This window comes from Vidua chalybeata, chromosome 4, assembly GCF_026979565.1.
Source record: "Vidua chalybeata isolate OUT-0048 chromosome 4, bVidCha1 merged haplotype, whole genome shotgun sequence".
Classification (NCBI taxonomy): domain Eukaryota; kingdom Metazoa; phylum Chordata; class Aves; order Passeriformes; family Viduidae; genus Vidua; species Vidua chalybeata.
In genome coordinates, this window is record NC_071533.1 from 29123724 (window position 1) to 29147671 (window position 23948).

Sequence of the window (23948 nt, forward strand, 5' to 3'; positions counted from 1 at the left end):
AAAGGGTGAATTAGGGTTGTAAAGTGAAGGATACTTTTGCCTGGAGGAGTCTGCTGGACTTCTACCAACATGGAAGATTTCTGTTTGCAGGAGATGCTGGCAAAGAGGAACCAGCAGGGAGTGGGCAGGTGATCTGAAGTATAGGTCAGTTAAATATTCCTTGGATTATCAGATACGGTATTAGGCAAAGTACTTAGAGCAGGCTTTTTCTAAATGGGGTGTAAGCATGCATCGTGTTTTTGCAGTGTTTCTTGGTAGAAATGTTGAGTGCTCAGAGTTGCTAACGCATTGTGCATTTAAGGTATAGTGGTATCATTACCTAAGGAAGTCATGATAAAAGTACCCAGATCCTGGGTCTTTCAAGTTGGGTTCTCAAATCCACTTGTTCCTTTGATCTCTCATTATTTTTGTGTGTGGGTTGTAGTTTTTTGTTTTGTCTTGCTTTGTTTTGTTTTTTCTCTGCAGGAACATCAGTAATGTAGAAATAGTACATACAATTCATTTTCACAGGATTGTTTCACAAGTAGAAGTGTACTGGCAGGTGCCTTTAAGTAAATGAGCACATGAGCTAGTTCTTACTCATTGTGCACAATCCTCCCCACTGCATCTGGTTCCAGGTGGTTTGTAATCTGGAGAGTAGTTTGTATGGCGTGCCAGCTTCATTCTAGAAGTGGTGTCACCCAAACAGATAAAGTGTGCAGGATTTATGCTGGTTATCCTGGCTTCTCCACACATGGAATATGTTATCTGCATAAAGGGTGGGGCTAGGTTGTGTTGTGTTGTGTTGTGTGAGAGTGCTTAGCAGATGCATAGGAAATACATTGTAAATGCTGACAGAGGCTGGGTTAGAATGGATTGAATCTTGAACATATGAAAATATGTCTGTATATAGATACACAGGGAAGTGCAGAACCTCCTTGCTTGCCTCAGAAATCTTAACAGTTGTACCCTGTATATTTTCGAACTCTCTTAAAATGGCAAAAGTCACTGCTACTTTTGAGACAGGCTGGATGTTTTCCTGTGCTAGCAGTTTCAAGAATATAAACAGAGCACACACAGAGGGAGCAGAGATGTCTGCTACAGAGAAAAGATTTTCATCTTTTAAGATATGCACAGAGAAATCCCTTCTATACTGGCAAAGAATTGCTGTGTGGGATTTGGCAGCTCATGCTACAAAAAAATTCTGTTTGTTGTTGGGCGCTTTTGGTTGGGCTTTTTTTTGCTGTAGTCCCAAAGTGAAATAAATTAAATGCCTAGTTGGTTTGCAAAAAGGAGAATAAAAATGTAAACTTTATAAAAAGAAAAAGGGTGTGGGGGGGAGCTGTGTGGCTTAGATACTGGTGTGTGAGGGACTACTATGTTCTCTTAAGCCTCTCAAATATCTGCAAGATATCAATCTTTGTTTCATTTTAACTTTCCCCTGCAGGTGTGCAACTACTTTGATACTCATAGATCTAGGATATTAAATGGATGAATGGAATGTTTCAATGTTTGATCCTATTCTCATAGTCCTTTAATATGATATCTCAGTTTATTTGGCTTTGGATACATGAAGGTTTTATATTTCACATTGTTTAGTTTTGTTTACTTTGGTATTAATAAAGATGCACCCTTCTATGTGAATATGGTGCTCTACAGATGTTTTCAACCATTTATGATATGGTTTCTGGCAGAACACGTCTAAGAATTTGTAATTATATCTATTATTGGAAGATATTTAAGAAAAAAATAGAGAACTAACCTCTAATTTTTTTTTACCTGTGCAGTCTATGCAGCATTAGTTACTAAGTAACTCTGAACAGACATGGTCAGATGGCAAAAGCGTCATAATGAGAAAGTAAAAATGCAGTGATATGCATAAAATGTTTATGGCATAAACTTCTGTTGGGCTTGTTTATTTCAGTAGCACCTTATTACAGTCACTGGTCTCAAAAATTTGAGCATTATAAGCTATTAGCATGAGCAAAAGTCTAAGATGATCCCATATAACATGCTTAAAAAAATTCTTTCCTCAAACTGAATTACAAGAAGAAAAGTTTGTGTTCTCTTTAAGAATGTTCTTTTCTGTTAGACACCATAATTTGATGTGCACTGGTACATGTGTGGTACATTTCTTTTTGGTTTTGTTTTCTTTTTAACAGATTTCTGTGGGTACCAAAGCGCAGGACACAGTATCAACCTCATCATGATGCTTGAACATCTGTAGCTCACTGGAGGATTTTAAAAAGAAATTCAGCATGACCTAGTTGGCTTGACCTGCGGAAATTTTATAATGTCCTCTGGAACAAGTATCAGCAGAAATAGGCAGGCTCCCAACCTGCAGGGTGTTGACCCAGAAACATGCATGATAGTGTTTAGAACACATTGGGCACAGGTAATGTTAATTAGTTTTATTGATTGAAGTAAGCTGCATTAATACAAATTTGCTTCACTCTTTCTTTTGGGATAATCCTGAATTGCTCAGGAACAAATGTCTTTTTATGCAGAATGTAGTAGATGACAGTGAAGTATTTTTAAAACGCAAAGATAATTGACCTTTCAAGGTCTGGTTAGCCTTTACTAATCACACTTGGAACTCCGGATTTGCATCTAAATGGGAAGTGGTAGGACATGGTAATGTCTTACTGAAGACCTAGATCTTCTTACTGGCTTTCCTATTGATTCAGTGTGACTTGCACCCTGTTGCAGACTTCTGTGCTTCTTTTCCTTGTGCTGGGTAAGTCTTGCCTATCCTTTGTAAAGTAAATTAGATGCACAGTGCAAGGTTGTATGCACTCTTGTTATGGATAGATGTAGATTATACACTTCAGCATATTCTAAAAATTGTTTGTATGTCATCAGGATTGTAATTGCTTTTAAGCAAAGATGTTTTGCTGTGAACATCATAATATAAGGTCTTGTTTGCTGCAGTAATATTAATAACCTAACAATTTAGATAAAATTGATTTCTGTACTGCTGTTCTTGTTCTTTGGCTCTCCCAAGAAACCAGCCAGACGAATGGTGGTGTTTCCAAGGTGTTCCAGAGTCAGAGGAGCTGTCATTCAAGAAACACCTTTTCTCACCTAACTAGTGGTGTTGTATTAGGGAAGCCACTGTTCCTTTAGGGTTTTGTGGCAAAAAGGCTAAAGACAATGTTTTCTTTTGTAGACAATGAGCTTCATTGTTTGCATGCACAACAGAATGTAATTCAGGGTGTGATGTGCTGGTATGACTATTACTACTGTATTGAAAGTTGCAAGAATATGTGGGCATCAGTGGCCACTTGGTATCATGTAAAAGGTGTCCAGCAAAGAACAGCACTGTGGGCTGCTACTGCTCTTACTACTGCAAATCATCCCATGATATTGATATTCCTGAGCACAATTACTCTAGTTGGAGAACAGGCCCTTTGATTTCAGTCCTCTGTGACAAACTTGTTTCAAACATAATGGAAACTCAATTTCTGAACATTAAGGAATACTAGTTTATCCCTATTTGAGAGAACTCCTGGTTTTCAGGAATAGGGTAAATGACAAATTTAGGTGCTTATTAAAAAGGTAAACAACAGCAGTATATTTTTGCCTTCTACATGCCCAATGTGAAACTTTTGGGTCTTATCTGTCAAACTTCCTAAATTTGAAACCATAAAAAGATTTCATGCTTTTTGTGTTAAAGAATTTTTTTTTCCTAGATGCATGCTTTTTATGATGCATTCTAGTGCATTAAAACTGACCTGTCTTTGTTTCTCTTTAGGTTCTGAAAATCTTAGAGAAGCATGATCCTTTGAAAAATACTCAGGCAAAATATGGGGCAATCTCACCTGATGAGGCCAGCACTGTCCAGAATTATGTGGAGCACATGCTTTTCTTATTAATTGAGGAGCAAGCAAAGGATGCCTCGATGGGGCCTATTCTGGAGTTCGTGGTCTCAGAAAACATCATGGAGAAACTTTTCCTTTGGAGCTTACGGCGAGAGTTCACTGACGAGACAAAAATTGAGCAACTCAAAATGTATGAAATGCTCGTAACCCAGTCTCATCAGCCTTTGCTGCATCACAAGCCCATTTTGAAGCCTTTGATGATGTTGCTGAGTTCCTGCTCAGGAACAACCACTCCAACAGTGGAAACAGAGTTGGTTGTCCTCTTGAACCAGCTCTGCTCTATAATAGCCAAAGATCCCTCCATTTTAGAACTGTTTTTCCACACTAGTGAGGACCAAGGAGCTGCCAATTTCCTCATTTTTTCCCTGCTGATCCCCTTCATCCATCGAGAAGGAACAGTAGGCCAACAGGCCCGGGATGCGTTGCTTTTTATTATGTCTCTGTCTGCAGAAAACAACCTTGTTGCAAACCACATAGCAGAAAACACCTATTTTTGCCCAGTAAGTTGTTCTTGTTTTACATGGTATTCAGTGCTAAATTAACTGTCCTTCCTGCATTCTTTCCTCCTTTTCTGTCATTTTTGGTAAAGAAGTCTTGTAACACATTTGTTTCTGCTAACACCTATTTCATAAATGGTAGTGCTGTTTAAACCATCCACAATGCCAAGCACAGTCTTGCTTCTTCTTTCCATACTTCTGTGCTTTTGGGCCAGCACAAATGTTTTTGCAGTCACACGGTGAATTGAATTGGAAAACTGATGGAAGTTGTAGCAGAAGTAGTGGGAGGGAAATCTGTTCTGTCTTACTGTGAGGCACCTTTGAGATTCTGGGGCTGAAGGGAGTGAGAAAGAGGAGTGAGGTGTCCTGAGGGTGGTTGTTTCAGATGGCAATACAAGCTTAAGCTGTGTGTGCTTCCCACACTGACATCAGTTCTACAGTTCAAAAAACAAGTGTGAGAATAGTGAGAGTGTTACAGAAATGTTATAATTTTGCAAGATAAAAGGGAGATTTGTTTGTTGTCACAAAATTGGGTGTTTCTATGCCTGTCTCAGGCTAACCACCATCTTGCTACGTTCTCTGTTACAAAACTTGGTAGCACTGTTGCATTGTTACACCTGGCAAACTGATCTTTTTTTTTGCTACATGAATAGAAAGCCTTTACTTACCTAGCTGTTAAGTAAGTAATCTGATTTAACTAACAATGCTGTGCTATTGCAGTTTTAAAGCTAAAGCAGACTGAAATAACACCGCCTGCTTCTTCATGCCATATCACAGTCTGAGATCTGCAGTGGGTGTGTTCAATCCCAAGCATCATTCTATACAGAAGTTGTTCTTGTGGGTCAGTTTTTGCATGGATTCTTTTATATTCTGCATGACTTGCATTTTAATTTAAAATCCTGGAAAAATGAAGTGGAGGAGAGACTTACATGGCTACTAAAGAGAGAGCTGTAGAAGAGAGAGTACTAGAATCCCTGCCACTGCTCAACAGCTGCTCCAGCCTTAGGTTTTCATTTATTCTGAGATTGCTTTGAGCAGTAGGGCAGAGCCATCTTTGTAGGGTAGGTGAAACCTAAAAATTCCACAACAAAACTTCTAAATGGTTTCTTTTGTCAGTAGTAAATACTGCATCAATTTGAGACTCCAGTTGACCTTGTTTAATAGATACTGCCAAAGAATATGGTATTGATTCTCAAACTGTCCCCAAGACAGATACCATGATTATATCCATGCTATAACTTCCATAATTACATTTTCCAATTAGTTGAAAAAAAAAAAAAACAAACAAAACAGCCTTATTACCCTGAAGATAAAAGCCAGCTTTCAACAGCAGGGAGCCATGACTGACAATCATTCCAATTAGGAAGGCTTCTTGTTAAAATGTGGTAAAATCAGACTTCTCTGAACAGTAATGAGGTTGGCCTAAGTCTATAATAAGACTTTATTGTAATGCCATATATTTAGCTTACCAGCACAATATCTTTTTGAATTTGAGTTGTGATGAGCTGAAAACCAGATTTTGTTCTGATGGAGGATTTTGTAGGTGTCAGTGACATGGCTGTATATCACTGAAATCAGTGCAAATGTTGCCTCAGGTACTCTGCAAAACAGTTAATGCAGTATTGTGTTGATAGCAGAGACATTTTGGGTGGCTCTGTGTTGATGTTATCTCTGTTGGCATGGGTTGGGTTGGCATGTAGGGTTTTCTTTACCATGCCTCATTGCATAATATAGGCATCCCCTGGGGTGGGGTCTGGCCATAAATCTCTGCTGCCTCATGTACCTAGGTCAGTGTTAGGTCTGTGCCAATGTGAACCTTCCTGGTTTTTGACATAAATTTGGTAAACAACTTTTAAAAAACAAGGCTGTCCATAGATCCAGTATTCAAAACTATAGGTGAAAAAACTATAAGGAAGGAAGGAAGGGGACAATTTGCAGTGGGTTACATCACTAACAAATGTTTTTAACATGGAATGTGTGGGCAAACTATTTGGTAAAGTTTTCTGATTTTACACCAAATAGCTTTTATCATGTTTTCTGGAAATGGTTGAAGATACTATCTGTTCAGGATTATAATAATAGAAAAAGTTTCTAAAGAATTTTGAGCAGGGTAACATCATGAAGTCCCTCACAAAACTTTGTAAATACCTTGCAGCTTAGGAAAGCAACTGTTATAGCAGGAGGAGGGATGGCTCTGCAGTGTCCTTGAAAAGCTGCGGCTGCAAAGAGAGAGAAAGACTATGGATGTGGGAGGAGAGAGAATTATTAAAAGGAAATAATTGTCCAGATAGCAATTGTTTATGCATTAACAACACATTATAATCACATAATATGCCTGGGATTACAAATCATGTAGTCAGTGTCTTCTGTAAGTCAAGGGAAAATAAATAAATAAAAAAACCTGGTTTGTAGAGAGACTCATGACTCAGTGGTGAGAAAGAAACTGCTGGAGCTGCTTGTAAAAGTAGATGAGCATGTTGGGCTGGCATGACAAATGCTAGAAGAAGTTTAAAAGGACACTGCTTTGCATAGAACAAAAAATAAAACCAATCTTGCTTTTTCAGGATGTGAATGCATTCATTTCCTTCCCTTTCAGATGATTTTTTTCATTAATGTTTCATTACTGATTAAAACTCTGTTCTCTTGATAATTTCAGATGGTAACTCTATTTATACCATACACTTCATGAACATTTAAAAAGATTTTTTATCTAAAGAGATGAAATTGCTTCCTGTGGCTACTCTAAGTACTTAAGAAGCATAATTCCACAGAGCCATTTGTGTTGTACTTCATATCAAAAATAAGAGCTTCCTAAACTTTACAGATTTTAGCAGCTGCATCTGTCACTTCTTACTTCAGTAAGTCTGACAGACTAAAGAATTCAAGACTTTGACTGATTGTGAGTTCAGTGTTCCTTTTAGTGGAGAGTAATATGTTTTGTTCAAGGTCAGCTTCTTGTGCTTAAGGGCTAATACCCATATGAATGAGAAACGTGAATGGGACACAGCTCTGAGAATCAGGTTGCATACTGAGAGGGTGTGTTTGTGTTTATGAATAGCAATTAAGCTTTAAGCAGACAATGGAAAATCAAGTGTGCATTAATTAAAAGTTCACAAGACAAACAAATGTCAAATTCTCTCATCGTTGGAAGCCTGGGTTTGTGAGAGTAAGTGTTTGTGTGGGTTATGTATAGGTAGTTCTGTACGAGCTGTTTTCTGGGCTCTTCTACTGTGAGAAAAAAAAAAAGAGATTCTGGTTATAGAAGAATGGGATTGTACAAATAAAGCTTTGCTTAATAGCTTTAGCTTCTCAATTTTTTAACATATGTTGAGCTTTGTCCTTTATCTAGCTGTGTATATAAGACTCTGTATTTGTCACTGTACTGAAGTAGTCAATTTCCACAGTATTCTCTCCTCCCCCTTAATATTTGGCTTACTTATCTATGCCAGAATAAATCCATTTTCAAAATTATGTGCATTAGGAATAAAAAGCATTCAGAAAGCCTTTGTCTGACTATATGGATTAAGAGTTACAATTGCTTGTGCTTGTGTATGAGCAAAACGTGATCACTGTCTGTGAACCCTTGGTCTTTGATCTGGACGTTGTCAACTGTTTGTTTTCCAGTGTTTTTAGTAGATAAGATCTGTGTTTCATCTGAGCTTTGACAGTCTAGCCCTGTAGATGCCAAGTAGCCATTTGTAAGAGGAAATATTCTTAGAAGAGTCTTTTGAATGAAAATTAAAAACATTTCCATTGGGCTGAGTTATAATGTTCCCATTAAAATGAGAATCATCTTTAAAAGTTATCATGAAGTTGTATGAAATCGTCTCAGAAGAATAAGAGTCCTAAGTAATATCTAGAAAGTTTCTGGCTTCAAATAATTTTAATAATTAAAAACTGCATCTGAAAATACCATACTCTAGATACATTCAGCAAAATTTAAAAGCCCTTTTGGAAATATGCTTTCTAAATTGTAATTAAAAATGCTCTCTTGTTCTTTGGTGATACATTCTACATAAATCACCTGTAAGGCTTAATATTACTGGAAACATTGTTTAAATAATAAGTGATTTCAATCTTTTTTATTTTTTCGCTTCCTTCAAATAATTAAATAGGAAAAAGGGAAATTATGAGCAGTTAAGTTTACTTTTTTTAAAGCAGATTCAGCTGAGTTGAACTGCCTGGCAATCAAAGTCAACATGTATCTGTGGTGTAAGTGGGGCTGAACTTCATTTTTGTTGATGGGGCACTTTCTTCCTCCATTTCTGATGTTTCATGTTTCTGAGTGAAATGACTTCATCCATGTTTGAGCAGTGACATTTGAATCACCAGCAAAAGACAAGCTGTAGATAATGGCACTGATGGCTGTTTCTAATAGAGACTGAAGAAAGCACAAAACAAGTTTAGAAAAATTTAAAAAGAAATTGTAACTTTGGATTAAAAAAAAAAAACACAAGATAACCTGATTTTCTCCATCACTTTCTCCTAAATACCAGATCTTGAAAGAAGCATATTATATGGAAGGCTCTTTAAAATATTTATTTCTTTCTGCCACAGGAAATACATGTTTTTTGAAAGGAAATTAAATTAATCTTAACATTTCTTATGTTACTAAAACTAATAGAAGAAGTCATTTGTGGTACTACCATTCAAGCGGATAAACTATTGGAAAGTTAACTTATTTCCTCTTCTGTTTCTGAAATACAGGTGCTAGCAACAGGACTAAGTGGCCTCTATTCATCTTTGCCTACAAAGCTGGAAGAAAAAGGAGAAGAATGGCATTGTCTGATGAAAGATGACTGGCTTTTGTCACCAGCCCTTGTACAATTTATGAATTCCCTTGAATTTTGCAATGCTGTGATACAGGTAACTGAAGAGAGTTAGGCTGCTCTTTAGAAGTAGTAGTAAGTTACATCTCCTGCAGAAGTTTGTAAGTCATAGAGTTTATTTATTTTTGTTAATGGCATGAACTATTAAAGTTAGACTAAAACAAGCTGTTTATAAAATGAATGCCTTGTGCTGTCTGTCCTGATTATGAGGATGTACTAAAATATTTGTGGTTTCCAGGTGCCAAATGTTTCAAATGAAAGCTTGATATTACATTATGTAATTGGGAGCATTTTCTGTTAAAAGAAAAAACAAAACGTTTATTGCATTTTAATACCACTGTTGATCCTAGAAGTAAATTGAATGCCTTTACATGAGGGAAAATGTAGGGTTTATATTATTTGTTCAAGCTCTCATAACATTGTACAAAAGAAAACAGTGAAATGTTTTGCCTGTTAGTGAGTACAACATAAAGAAAGCCTTCCAAGCGGAATTGTTTAGGTCTCCTCCTAGAAGTATAAATTCATTTTTGACTGGCCTCTTTTGAATCTATTCTGTTCTTCTTTTCAGTGCTTTGCTCCCTTACTATTTTTTTCCAATTTAAATGTAAAATGAAATTCTTGTCTTTATGTATTGTTTTTAAGGCTTGAATGCTTGATAGAACCCAAATCCAGTATTCCATTAAAATAGGATATAAATTCTACAGAAACTGTGGATTTGTGTTATTTGAAGAAATGTGCTGGATAAGATTGAAAATTTAGTCACATTTACAGTTAAATAAAAGATATGTTTCAGTGCAGTGCGTGCAAAATACAGTAAAGGAACTGATTGACTATTAAAGCCTTGAACAAGCAAAAATAATAGTAGCTGTCATTGTTCAAATGTACTATACAAGATTTTTAGCATGCATGTTTAAACAGGAAGAGGAGGCAATATTAATTTTAGTGTCTAACCAGAGTTATTCTACAGATCTACATTTGCAGAAGATCATAATTGATACCTTTATTGTAAAAAATTATATAAAGGACACTGCAGAGAAGTTAAAGAACAAATTATTTTAAATAAAACACTGTTCAAATAGAAGCAAAATGGTTAAGGATATCAGTTGACATGCCAAAAGAGCAGTTTCTAACTGCTGCTCGATTGTGTCTATATAGTCTTCAGATGACTTGAAAGCTCAGTTACTGTAGGAATTTTTGCTTTGCACATGGACTGGTCTGTGTTCACTCAAAAACTTTGGCCAGAGATTAAAATGGAACAGGGTAGCCAAGTCCTCTTGGCATTTACTACTTTTTCCCTGGACCATAGCATAAGAAGGGCCACTCTTTTTCTTTCTCTTACCAAATTAAGAGTTACAAGTTAAAGGAAGTCTGGTAAGAGTTGCAGGTTGGAGAATCTATTGGAGGCCACATACAGGCTATATGACACTCCAGTCTCTGTGAACTTCAAACATAATATATTGGCTTTGAAAGCTTCTGAATGGAATTTTACTTTTCTTTTAGATACATGAATTGATGTGTTTTCATTGCAAAGACAAAAGGAATGTTTAATTATAAAAGTAAATTTTTTGCCTCTAATAATATTTTCTGTTTGTTTGTTTTAAAGCTCTTAAACATCCCATTGAATGAATTATGCTGGTTTTGTTGTAATTTCTGTTTGTTTCACAGTGACTGGGAGAAGGGCATGTGAACAGCATGTTCTTACCCCATAGCTAGAGAGTGCTTTGATTTACCTACTCTTGAACTATAGGAAAGCAGCTGTTCTGCTTTTCTTTATTGCAGAAGGACAAGTTAACAATGGCAAATCCACCTTCAAGTGACCCCAAGGTTGCAGGAGCTGAATTTAGAATTTCAGATCTTGCTTTGATACATAGCTATATGCACTTCTCTGTCCATCCATTAATCTTTGTCAGCATGCAGGAAGATTGAAAAGCCATGTCTCTGAGTTTGGCAGACTTAGTGTAATTAAAGATGGTATGTGTATTTCTTTATAGAAGAAACAGTTGTTAAGAACCAGAAAAATATCAAATGCTGGTGAGGACAAATGAATATCTTATTAAATGGGAAAGGGTTTTGGCAGTGAATAATAGCTTTCTGTGCCCTGTCTTTTAAATCTCACTGGAGCTGTTCTGTGTCTTTCTCTCCCCACCCTATTAGGTGGCACATCCCTTGATACGCAACCAGCTTATAAATTACATTTACAATGGATTTTTGGTGCCAGTAATGGCTCCTGCACTCCATAAGGTCAGTGACGTCTGCAAGTATGGCACAAAAGAATAACAGGAAAAAGTATTATGGAAGATCTCTGTATAAAGATACTATCAGCTGTAGTAATAATAATAATAATAATAATAATAATAATATCAGATAATAATAATATCAGCTGTATTGTCAGTAGTGACTTGCATGCAATTCAGTACTTTTCTAGAGTAACTTTCCATCTTTTCATTCTATATACTTCCTTAAGCAATACATAGGTATTTCTGAAAATGTTTAAAATTCTTAAGTGTAATGAAGAACCAAAATGTTTGTGTTGTTCTGGACTCACAGAACATCAGAAAAGCAGTGACATTTTAGACATTTCATCGTGACAGACATGTTTCTGTGAGCATTTTTTTTTTCTAAATGAATATTTTTCTAAAGGAATATGTTTAGTCAAGAAATATGCTAATCTTAGCAAAGTTGCTATTGTTTTGTAGTTCCTTATCATATTAGGTAGAGTTATTTTCCTAAAGTAGAGTTTGGTGTCAGTTTTCTAATGCATTAGAGTGCAATTTATGTTACTTTGAAGAAAATTCATTTTTTCTTTGAATTTTAGGGTTTATCCTTTGCAAAATATGTCACCAGTGTTAGTAAATTATGTATTTACTTCTTTTTTGTTAGGCTGCAAAAAGTAATATTTCCAGCTGTTGCAGACGGTGTCAATTATGTCAGTTCCCCATCCCTGAAAGTGTTCAAGGCCAGGTTGATGGGATGTTGAGCAACCTGGTGTAGTGGAATGTGCCCCTGCCATTGGCAGGGAAGTTGGAACTAGATGATCTTTAAGCTCCCTTCCAACCCAGGTCATTATATGGTTCTGTGATTTTATGAATTAACAGTCTTCATTGCCCTGTAAAAGAACACCCCTTTTGAGGAGAAAATGTAGGAACAGCTGAAAATAAAAATCCACAAAAAGCTTCCAGAAGGAAACTAAAAACTCTCTTTTGTATGTTCTCCTAATTCTCTCAAAGCCTACCAAGCACAAAGCATTGCAGCTGTTCCATTTTCTGGAGGACAGTGAAACACCATACCCTGCTTTCTTGTTCACAACTTGTTTCAGTAGCACACACAATTCTTCATGGTAAATAGTCACCAAAAAGTCATAAGCAATGCAGAGTCTTTTCCAATGATTTGGCAGACCTCAAACACTTGGGAATTGGGTGAGGGTTGAAGTAAAATTTGGCTGTGATCCAGATCAAGGCTTTAGTCTGTCCTGAGGTAGTTCACCCCCTTACCTGGCAGTAATTTTTTCTATTCCTGTATCTGGACTTAATCCCTTATCAAGACTGGGAATTAGAAGTGAAAAGCCTAACCAGTTTTAGGTCAAGGTTATGGATAATGAGGGAAGTATCAGAATGGATTCTAGTCTTAGTGAGTACTATTCTGAAGTATATGAGACTAACCTTAGATTGTTTTGATTACTACCATACCTCTGAAAGCCATTCTTATCAGTCAGTAAATCTCCTGACCTCCTATTGCGTTGATTACTTCCCTGTTGATGTTAAATAATTTAAAGATGGCTGTTTTGATTCCTTTTTTCCTTTGATGAAAATTTTGTTTTTATAATCTTAAAGTGGGTGAAATCATATCTCTCTTGAAAATGGGGATGTTGGCTGCTAACATAGGTGACTTTCATAGCCTAGATCTTTCTTGAACCCTGATATTCTGGTTGGTGCCTTGTTCTTCCAGTAATAAACCTTTCCTTGATTAGCATTAAAATTGACTTCTTCCTCGTTAAAAATTAACTTCTTCTGTATAAACTTCAAATGATTTTAATGGAGAAGATGGATTGCACCATCTAGTGGATCTGATACAAGGCTCTCACATCTGTGAGACCAAAACTCTGTAGCAAAATGAATTAAGTAAGTTGAGGCACATTTGACCTCTTCAGTCTTTCTGTCCTGTGCTCCATGTTAATAACAGGAAATAAATATTTTGCCTTCTTGCTCTTGGGACATATGTCTATGCACTATGATAATTATGCTGCAACAGCTCATTCATACATTAAAATTATTTCTAGTTGCCATTGAAAACATTAATGGTAAGGGGAAGAGTGGACCTTGAAAACTGTATCTCCCTTTTGGGGACTTAATGTTGTAATTAACCTTGAGGATAATAAAAAATTGGAAAGGGCCAAAATGAGAGGCCAGATGTTTCAAGACAGTTTTTAAAACAGAAGTTCTTTCATTTAGCACAATACTAAATATATCTTGGTTTTATTTTTTTTTTTCGGTTGAACTGACTGAAGTTGGTTTGGTATCATAAAGTCTACTTGTGGCTGAAGATTTTAGTTTTAATTCAGTCATTCAGTTTGGATTGTTCTGATTCATTCTGGCTTGAGTTCAAATACAGTGTGTAATGAAGCATGGTATAAATACCTGATTAGGAAGACAGATCAGTGCAAGGTTAAAGGGTGGTAAGAAGAGTTGATGATAATTACTGGTACATCTGCCTAAGGTGTTTCTATAAATCTTATTTCTAGAATTTACTGGTGTGGAACAGCTGCTTCTGATAACTTTTGGTGATAGGATGGAAGGAAGTCAGTCTGTCTAGACCTCATGTGACATGCTGGTCTTAACAGCCCACATCTAATCTGGCACTCATGGTTCAATCTTAATATAAAAATTGGAAGGGAGATGAGCTTCTGGCTCTGCTTTGGAATGGCTTGGGCAGGCAGACTACTACAAACCTGATCTTCCTGTACTATATTCTAATTTTCTACAAGAAATATGTTCTGAGGAAAAAAAATTGCTCTGCAGCAAGACACAGACTAGCATTAATTGTTTAGGCAAGGACAGTTCCAGTCAAGAATGGGATTGGACTAGGTATCTCCAGAGGTTCCTTCCAACCCTTGTTATTCTGTGATTGAGTACTGTGATTTCTTTAATGTATTTTGTCACCAGGTCCCCATCCCCATTCAGCAGTGAGCATGCATTTTCATGGTCTTTCTTTTGCTGTTGAAGCTCTTCTTCAAATCCAACTGGGCTTTGGCTTTCCTCATCCTTTCTCTGCATACTCAGGCACTTCTTCCATATTCCTCCTGGGTCACCTTTCCCTGCTTCTGTCTCTTCGTGTTTCAGAGTTTTTAGGAGCTCTTAATTCATCCACACAAGCCTCTTACCTCCTTTCTTTGATTTCCTTCTCTTCTCCCAACTTAAAACATATGACTATCAAACAAGACTTTTCATAAAAGTAGCATAAAAATTTCAGTAAGTACAAGTTAATTAAAAATCGTTTAAAATTTCACTGTGTGGTTCAAAACATTAAGATATGCTTATGTGTGATCTTGAAATGATTATGACATTTATGGAACCATGTAGTAAGCTCTGCCTTTTAAAAATTTTTGCAGATTGTCTCCCTATAAATGCTTACTATGTACACAGCTCACTGTGTGAATGAAACAGTACAAGACTGTTGAGGATGGAGATGTTTCTATGAAAAAGTCCGGGGGTGGGCAGACCAATATATTTTTTCTGGTGTGATTTTTCTGGTTTTATCTTGGGAAGCTAGTATGGAGTTGAAAAAGAGTTCTCTAGTTCAGGTTTTTTCCAGTTAAGGAAGTTTCAAATTGATTGGGCAAGCTAGCTAGCTTGAAATAACCTGTTTTTCACAATGAGCTCTGTGAAAGTTATTTTTGTAGCAGATTAACTCTGATGTGCTTAAATAACCCAAACATTCTCAGGCTTATGACTCCCTAACTTCATTTCTCAAAGATAAGTATCCTAAATATAGCATGTTCTTGTAGCCTAATTTATACCTTGTCTGTCCTAGTCTTGTTACTTTGTGTGGGTTATCCCACCTACATGTGTAATGAGCGATTGACAAGTATGTTCCTATCTCCCAAGCTGCACATTGCTGAATGGGTAGTCAGAGCCCAGATTTGTATTATGTAGCTGGGCATGTGCATTAACTGGCTGTGCTGGAGAGCCCTGCCTTGTCTTTTGGTTATCCGGACTTGTTATTGTACTTTTTACAGAAGTGTTGCCTCCCTTACTTCTGATACAGGAGTTGCTTGAGACATCAAAAAACTGATTCAGTGAAACTGTTTGCAGAGCAGGGGGGAAGGCATGTTTTTGTGCAAGGTCACAAATTCATTTGAAAACAGAGGAATAAAATGGTTTGTCTGTAAAGACACAGAGCTAAAGAAGGTGATAATTTGGTAGTTTTTTTCCATTATTTAATTTTTTGCCCAAACCATCTTTTTTTCTTTCTGGTGTAAGTGTCTGGGATTTAGAAAAAATTAAGACTATCTTACAGAAACTGTTCTTAAGTTAAGACTGGTAACTTCTGATGGCATGTCAGTTACAACTTGAAATTATACAGCTCTGTATATTTTGATAAATAGGAAAAAAATACTCAGGAGAATGTATAGTTCTGTTCAGAGAATGGTACAGAGCCATACCATTGGATTCTGTGACGTATTTCACTGGCTATTTCCTGCTGCACTTTCGAAACTAACATTGAGTTCTATAAATAAAATACAAGGTCTTCTAGGGACAGATTATACAAGGGTCTAAGTAATCAAATAAGACTAATTTTCTCCTCAGTTGAAACCTCGTTGAAATCCCAGAGTGAATTCAGAATAACACTATCGAAGTCATTTTTACTAGTTCTGTTAGAGGCTGTATTGCCTTATTTTGGTCTCTATATAGTTGTTAGTAGACTGTGTTTATTTACCTTATTATTTTAGGTAGTTACAGCGCTTCTGTAGAAATATAAGTGAAATCCTTTTCAGAAGATCTTGAATATGTATATATTTTGCAGTCAAAACCATGTGCTAGATAATTAGGAGCCACACTTTGGTATTTATAAATATAAATATTTATAAATATGTATAAATATTTTGTTTCCTTTGATACAATTCAGATTGGTTATATACATTCTTTCACTGTAAATGCATGTAATTTCATTTTAGTTTGGCATTCAAAGAATATGGTTGACACAGGCAGCTATTCAGACCATCTTGAAAGTTTATGTAATTTGTGGTACTTCAATTTATTGAAGAAAGCACTAAAATCTGACAAATTATATGACAAAAGCAAATTTTTAATGTCAGCATTTACTCCTCTACTACATGGTATTTAATTGCTAACTATGATCTAATTAGTTTTTACTTGGAAGGCTTGTTTTAATCTGAATAGGCTTGGTTTAGTCTGAATAATGGAAAATTGTACCAGCTTTTTGACATAAAGCATTGCTGTTGGCCAAGTGAACAGAACTGCTCTACAGAGGTGCTGGCACAGTCCTGTCAAATAAGCTCTGTCAAATGGATCTCAAATCTACTGCACACCCATCCAAAAAAAGCCTCTGACATGGTGTGCTACTGTGATAGTTCAATAATACTTACTTGATGATTACACAGCTCAGCTAGGGGGAAATGACCTGTAAATTATACTCTACAGATTAGAAGAAGCATCTTTATAAATATCCTACAAGACTGTCAGTTCCCATTTAGGAATAATACCATCCTTCACCTTACTGAAAAGTGTTTGGACAGCTTCTATACAAATGTCTAAATCAAGTGTCACTGGAAAACTTTGAATAGCCTTGTGCTTTGCAGAAGCCCGTTCATAGCTACCATATTTAATTATACCAGCTATGGTGTGGATATATGTAAAGACGCCTCTCACTGCTTGCCTCAGCCATGCAGCTCAGTTGAATTTTAACCTGGTATAAACTGAAGCATTTTATAAACGTAAGCTGAAACAGTTTGGGTTTTCTGGTTCCCCCAGAGGGCAAACATCCTCTGTCCCTGACCCTGCTTGTCCCTCTCTCTTGCCAGGACAGCTGTTCATACTTGAAACTGATTGAGGTTAAAACTCACCTTCTAGATAGTTTTAATCTGAATCAGTTTCCTGATCCAATTCATTGTACAGCATGAACCCTTCTGCCTGGATAAGTAGGGGGCAAGAAGATGAAAATTAATAGAAGAGAGTAGAAATGGTTGGATTTTTTTTTTGTTTTTTGTCAGTGAGGTGAACTTATTCAGGTTAAAACTGCTTGGGGATGGATCTAGAGGATAATTTCAAATAAGAACAGTTGTGGTCTTTTCATGGGCAATATGAAGTCCTTGTAAGAAGGGATATGTGATGGAAAGGAGGAATCATGTAGGCATATTCATGTAAGTGGCCATGAAGCTGTAAATTAGAAAATATATGTGTGATTCCCAAGGGAAAATGGCCAGTAGTAAAGAATCCATGTGATTGGTCTAACACGGTGAGTGTAATATATTAAACTGTACTTGCAATGACAGTAATTTCTAGCTCTTTGCTATTACTTGGCAGAGTAACTTGTAAAAGCTGGATCCCTTTACAGCGTTCTGCCTCACTATCTAATCAGTCATCAGAGGAGGCGAGGAAAGATTTGCTGAAAATTATTACATAATTATAGAAGGGTATTACATGGCTAAAAGTGGCCTTGTCTTTTCAATAATCTCCAGTCAAATATCTCTCTGGCCATGAAGACTCTCAGCTAGGCCTTTTTGTTGTAGTTTATGTCTCACAAAAAGATCTGTCACAGCTGATTTTGTAGAAAAACATATGAATGAAGCTTTTTGAATGGTATTTTTAGATACTTCATATTTATTTTGAAAAAAAAAAATCCAGCAACTTTTAGTTGTTATGATTGTGGGTAATCAAAATAAAAATGGTAGAGTAGTGGTCTGATTAATGCGTTGGAAATGAATTTTGTTGGTTTTTTTATTTTTAATCCTGTAGTTTTATTTTAAGAGCAGCGATATCCCTGGTCTCTGCCATTAGCAGAAAGGATCTAATGCAAGGGAAATTACTGGTGGGTTTCTATCTTTGCTGTTGAGGAAGTGGTGGATTTTATTATTGCTGAAATACCTTTATCAAAAAGGTATTATCAGAACATAGCTTGAAATTTAATAAAAATTTAATAAAAAATTTTATCAAAAACAAACTTGAAATTTAATTACTTAAAAAAGGGTTTTTCTAGAAACCCATATGTTGATTCTATTAGTCTCCCTTTGTTACAGTATTTTTCTTGACATTTGAATTATCAAAGGTGAAGAATTTTCAAACTAAATATATGATTTTTGTAAGTTTTGGCTTGTTGTTTATCATCTTTTCAAAGATGTTCATTTCCAAGGGCTAGTAACTAAAAGTTGACTTGGGGAAATGATACTGTAATCAATGTTTACAATGTTTACAATAACAGTTTTTGTAGAACTGCCTCAGGATTTGACTGTAGTGGACATACTTGACATGGGTAGCACCTGTTTAGTTCTCTGGGAAAGTTTGTTCTTTTGTTGTTTATCTGAGTACTGATTTGAATTTATTAGAAATTATTTCCCTCTTCCCCCAAATCTGTCTCACGAGACATTTGTTTAAGAAGAGACAGCCAGCAGGTAGACTGAATGAAGCTTAATAGCATGGCTTTGGTATTGTAGAAAACAGAAATCTTCAATAATAACTGCACAAATTGAACCAGTCTCACTTTCAACACTCCATGTTTTATGTATGATGCAGTCTGTAGAGAAGGTGTGCAGAGTTAAAAGGATTTTTGCCAGGGCTGGGTTTAGCCTCATCTAACTGATTTCTCTAGCGTCCTTCTCTAGTTAATTGCAAAAAGAGTCAGCTCTCCAGAGGCTCAATCAGAGCAGACTAATATATTCCATAGAGTAAAAGGAAAATAAGCCTCGTGGAGTTAAAATTAGCTTTCTTGAATACTTCTCTAGGTGCCTTGAATCTTCAGAAGTTACACTCACCATCAGATATGCTAAAAGGGATAAGCAAACACAGAGTGCAAGATGGCAAAATAAGATACAGTAATTGTAAAAGTGCAGACATCTGCTTGCCAGGTTAATTGATCTTTTTCCTAAGCTGCATACCTGGCTTGCATTTTAATTTGCCCTGGCAAGGAAGCAGAAAGTTGGTCTCCTTGCTAGTTTGCACACAAAGGCACACGGAGAGAATACTAGAACTTCTAGAACATGATAGCATAAAAATTGCTTGTGCCACTTTAATGTGCCTGCTTTGAGTGTTGCACAGTGACCCTGAAAAATAGACCCTAGCTTCATTTATTGAGGAAATTTGGAGTGTGGTAGATAGTACAGTGTGTTTTCACTAAAAATTGAAAAAGTTTCTGAAAAATCCATTTAAATCTTGACAAAACTTAGTCATCTTGTCTCTTTCTTGGAAAATGGTTAATCAGATTCACCAACTTTTTTCCCAAGTAATAAAAATTCAGTGTAATTTGGTACCCTTCACAGAACCCCCTCATTTAAAAAAGTTAGGATTTAACAAGATTACAAGTAACTCCTTTGTGAATTATTAGGGCTTCATTAATAGTTTGGTTCTTCTAGCTCTGCTTAGTGGTATCAGTGGTGTGTTGCCTATTAAACATGACTTTGTTTTTTGTCTAGAGCCCAAACTGTTAGGAGCACTGAACACACTCTCAGAATTTAACATTTCTTTTCTAAGCTGCTCTCCAGCTGGCTTTCTTCTGCTGCTGCTCTTTGTTTCATTCATGGTATGCACTTTGAAAAGCTTGTGGGTTTCTCTCACTGGTAGAAATTGTAGGATGAGTTGTCCAAAGAGTGTGGGTTTTAGAAAAAGGTAACTGCCCTTGTGAATCTGCTGGCTTTTCTTGCTTTCACAGCTGCAGTATTTGATACATATACCTTCTGTCAGCAAACATTGGTGAAACTGACAGCCAAGAACGTGCTTCCTTTTCCCCATAAGGGATGAAGAAGTGACATGGAGATGTAATGATGTAATGTAATGATGCATTATTTCTGTCTGGCCTTTCCTTGGCAGAGTGTTTAAACTTGTCCATGAACTGTTTGGTGACATAATGATGTCACATGATGGATTTCTTGGGCTTTGCTTTTTACCACTCACTGCAATTAAAAAAAAAGAAAAAAAAAAAAAAAAAAGGCAAGAAAAGACAGTTCTTGGGACAACAGACACTTTCACCAGAAGGCTATTCCTTTTTACACAACAACTCCCCAAATCTATTCCAAGAAAAAACGGTTTCTGATTGGAGCTGGGCTGCTTCTATTTCCTGATGAAAAATTTGACTGTTGCTACTTCACTGGTGTTTTGTTTCTAATACCAAAATGAGCTAGTATCCTACTGTATTAATGATGGTGTAGCTGAGTATTAGAATAAAGCCTCAGACTGAGAGTGATTCAATGACCTCAGCTTTAGAGCTTCTCTCTCCATAAGGTCTGCAGCCTGTGTACCCCATTCCTATGTTCTGTGTAACCACCCAGAAGTAGCTTGTGGTCTTAAATGCTTTAAAGGGAATGTTTGCATCATGACATTACTGTGTACATGGCTAACATGCAGCATAATGGAACAGGGATTTTAATATTTACAGCATGTTACGTAAATGTTGCCCTTCTGAGTATTTTCTAAATCCTCTTAGGTCTTAAGTGACAGCTTTGATTATTTTTTTTTTTTAATAAAATCAGTCTTTTCATTTATCCAGCTAAGTTTGGTAAACAAAAGATGTTTAATACTTCCTTTCATATAGACAGATTCTTGTATTTAAGGGTTTATCTTTGTGCATTTAAGCTTATTAGATCCCTGGGTAACAGTTTAAAAAATGCTGACTTTGCAAGAGCAGTACATGGTGCAGAGGTGGGCTTTGGAATTTTCTGTACTTTGCCAGTGTGTTCTGTGAATAGATAATCTCCAAGGGATTGCAATAAGCAGAGCAGCGTGGGTTATGGTATGCAAATGTCACATGTATCATGAATTCTATTTTGATCTACTAATAGTCAGTAGTGAAGATTCTGGGTTGGGCTTTATGTGTGAATATATTTGTATATATACTCCTTCTAAAAATTGAGTAAAATGAGAAATTGTGCTGTGGCAAAATAAAAAGAAGGAAAATCATGACAAAATTCTGGATATCTATGGGAATTTTCTCTTCAAAGCTGCACGACCATGACTTTGTACTGTGCTTTGATTCTGCTCTGACATTTATTTTTGGTTAAGTGGTAGATGCATCTGAAATACATCTGAAAATGCTTCTGAGGGACAGCAGAAGTGTGATGCAAAGGAGATGACATGGGCAGAAAGGTGTTTGGGATCTTCTAGCTTGATTTGGTCCTTTGATTTTCACTATGTGTGAGGTCTGGGGTGTCAGTATGAGGGAGGATGTTTTTCCTGAGGATGCAAGACAGGTAGGAAATGTGTTCAAAATGCTTGCAAGGCAAGTTTAAGAGGAAAGACTCAGTGTTTTTATGGCAGAGTAATGGATGGAGAGCTTTGCTGGATGTACCACTGCAGAGGATGGATGGGTGTATATTTTGTGTGTGCAGTATGTTTGTGTTTGCAGTATTTGCATTACTTTTGCTTACAGGTGACTGTGGAAGAAGTGATGACGACGACTGCATACCTGGATCTCTTCTTGCGCAGCGTTTCAGAGCCAGCCCTCCTCAAGATTTTCCTCCGCTTTATTTTGCTGCACCAACACGAGAATGTTCATATCCTGGATACACTTACCAGCAGAATCAACACACCATTCCGGGTAAGACAAGCAGAAAGGAAGTTCAGGAACTCAGCATGGATGTAGGTTCACTGTTTAAGTGGGAGATTACAGTTTGGTACTTGTTTAGCTAGAAGTTTTCTCCCCTTCACCCAATGGTATGATTTTTCCACCCTCTCAATTGTGTGTGTGTGTGTTTTGACATTTAGCAACCACTATACAAAGCTAATAAACCTGTGAGGTGATTTCACATATATAGGAAATGGGATAGAGGTAATAAAAGCTTCTGGAAGTCTGTATCCTGATAAAAGATAAAAGGTACATTTGGAAACATTTTTATTTTGACCAGTACTGGATTAGTGCTAGGGAGATAACTCTCCCCAGGACTTATAAATATATTTGTGGTGAGGAGCATTTTTATCTTTGGAGTTTTGCCAAGCAACATGCATTTTCAAATAGTCCGTCTGGGGAAACAGTGGGAGCCCTCTAAGGAAGTCTCCAAATGGATCCCAGTTGTTAACTGCAATCTCACTGATGTATTTCTCAGGCATCTATAGTCTGTATTTCTGTAGCATGTTTACTTAACTATGATGTTGCCTGCTTTATTTGATTAAAAGAACATGCTTTCTTGCTCAAGTGATGAGGCTGCTGCCTCTTTCTCTTTGCCTTCATTCCCTTGTGCAGTAGGGTTTATCTCAGGTTTGTGCTGAGCCCCTTCTCAGCCTTGGCACAGTGCAGCACAGTGGCTGGAAGGCTGCCTGCCAGAGAGAGAGTAGTTACCTTTGCCAACAGTTGGATCTTCTGGATGGGAAAATCACTACTTGTTGCGCTGGACTACTTCAGTGAGCCTTGTCTGGAAGCCTTGGCTGACTCTTGGGTGGGGCAGAGCTTCATGGATGAAGTTGAGAATACTGTTTTAGTGCAAGCGAAGGCTTAGAATGTGCAGTAATGTTTGAGAGAAGCCAGAACACCAGCATGCGCATTATATTTGTGTATTAGAGCCAGTAGCTTCTTCTGAAAATTGTTTTGAAATGTAAGTGCATGCAAATATCGATATATATGCTGCTGCTAGTGCATCTCTAAGATGGATTAACTCTGAAAACTGAAACAGTTCTGTCAACAAAAATGCAAATGCTGTTGTCTCTGCTGATCATTAATTACTATTCCATAGGCAAACAAGATGGGAACTGTAAAGAATTCTCAGCCCTGAGCAGCTCAGGATCTCAGCCAAAGTTCTGTGATGCTAAAGGAGTTTTCTGCAGTATAGCTCAGACAAGTGCAAACATAGCACAAAAGCTGTGTACATTACTATTGATGAAAATACTAATTAATAATTCACAGAGTTAAACAAATTTCGAGACAGATGCCTGAAAGGACTTTTAGAAATACTGTCCTCTTTGTTTATTGAGTGTATTTTAAATCTTATCTTTTTACACAGTACAAAAATAGACTTGGATTTAGTTACTCAGAAGATTCCAGATTTGCAAAGACTAATGATTACTATTTCCCTGTAAACTTAAATTTCTTAAATACAGGATAATTTGAGGCAGCAGCAGGTGTTCTTGAAGATGCCATGAAGAAAAGTTATACTTGACTCGCTGTAAATTTCATAAGAGAAAACCAGGAAATTTGCTTTTCTCTGTGTCCTTCCCCCAGTTAAAACACACCTTTTATGCAAGAATCTGACTTCTTTCAAAGGCTTGTTGTGAAGTTCTTCAGCCATTCAGCATCTTAATGTGCAGAACACTAATAATTCCTTATACCTAAAGCAACAGAAACCTGAAGTGATTTATAACTTTTCTTTCAGAAAAGACCTTTAGTTGGTTCAAATTCTGTGTCAGAGGTAAAAACTAAAACACTATATTGGAAGTTACAGGGTTCAGTTCATGCTAAGTCAACTTAATAAGTTTGGATAATATTTAACACTGCTTTATTAGTAGCTTATTTGAAGGAAAATTCTGTTTAGGATTGTATTTTGTTAAAATGTAACATATTACATGTATAGCCCTAGACAACTTGAAAAAAAAATCACATAGGGTGCTGAC

At 36.6% G+C, this 23948-nt stretch overlaps 1 protein-coding gene across 5 annotated transcripts in view; it reads left to right on the forward strand.

The window, feature by feature from the left end:
* The window catches only part of FHIP1A (FHF complex subunit HOOK interacting protein 1A), an 82013-nt gene that overhangs the window by 43942 nt on the left and 14123 nt on the right, over nucleotides 1–23948 (forward strand). For all 5 annotated transcript variants that reach the window (XM_053941169.1, XM_053941171.1, XM_053941170.1 and 2 more), the window contains 5 exons: nucleotides 2142–2374; nucleotides 3734–4360; nucleotides 9065–9223; nucleotides 11341–11427; nucleotides 21778–21945. In XM_053941169.1, the coding sequence (XP_053797144.1) occupies nucleotides 2273–2374; nucleotides 3734–4360; nucleotides 9065–9223; nucleotides 11341–11427; nucleotides 21778–21945 (1143 nt within the window). In that variant the 5' untranslated portion in view covers nucleotides 2142–2272. The remainder of the gene's footprint in view (nucleotides 1–2141; nucleotides 2375–3733; nucleotides 4361–9064; nucleotides 9224–11340; nucleotides 11428–21777; nucleotides 21946–23948) is intronic.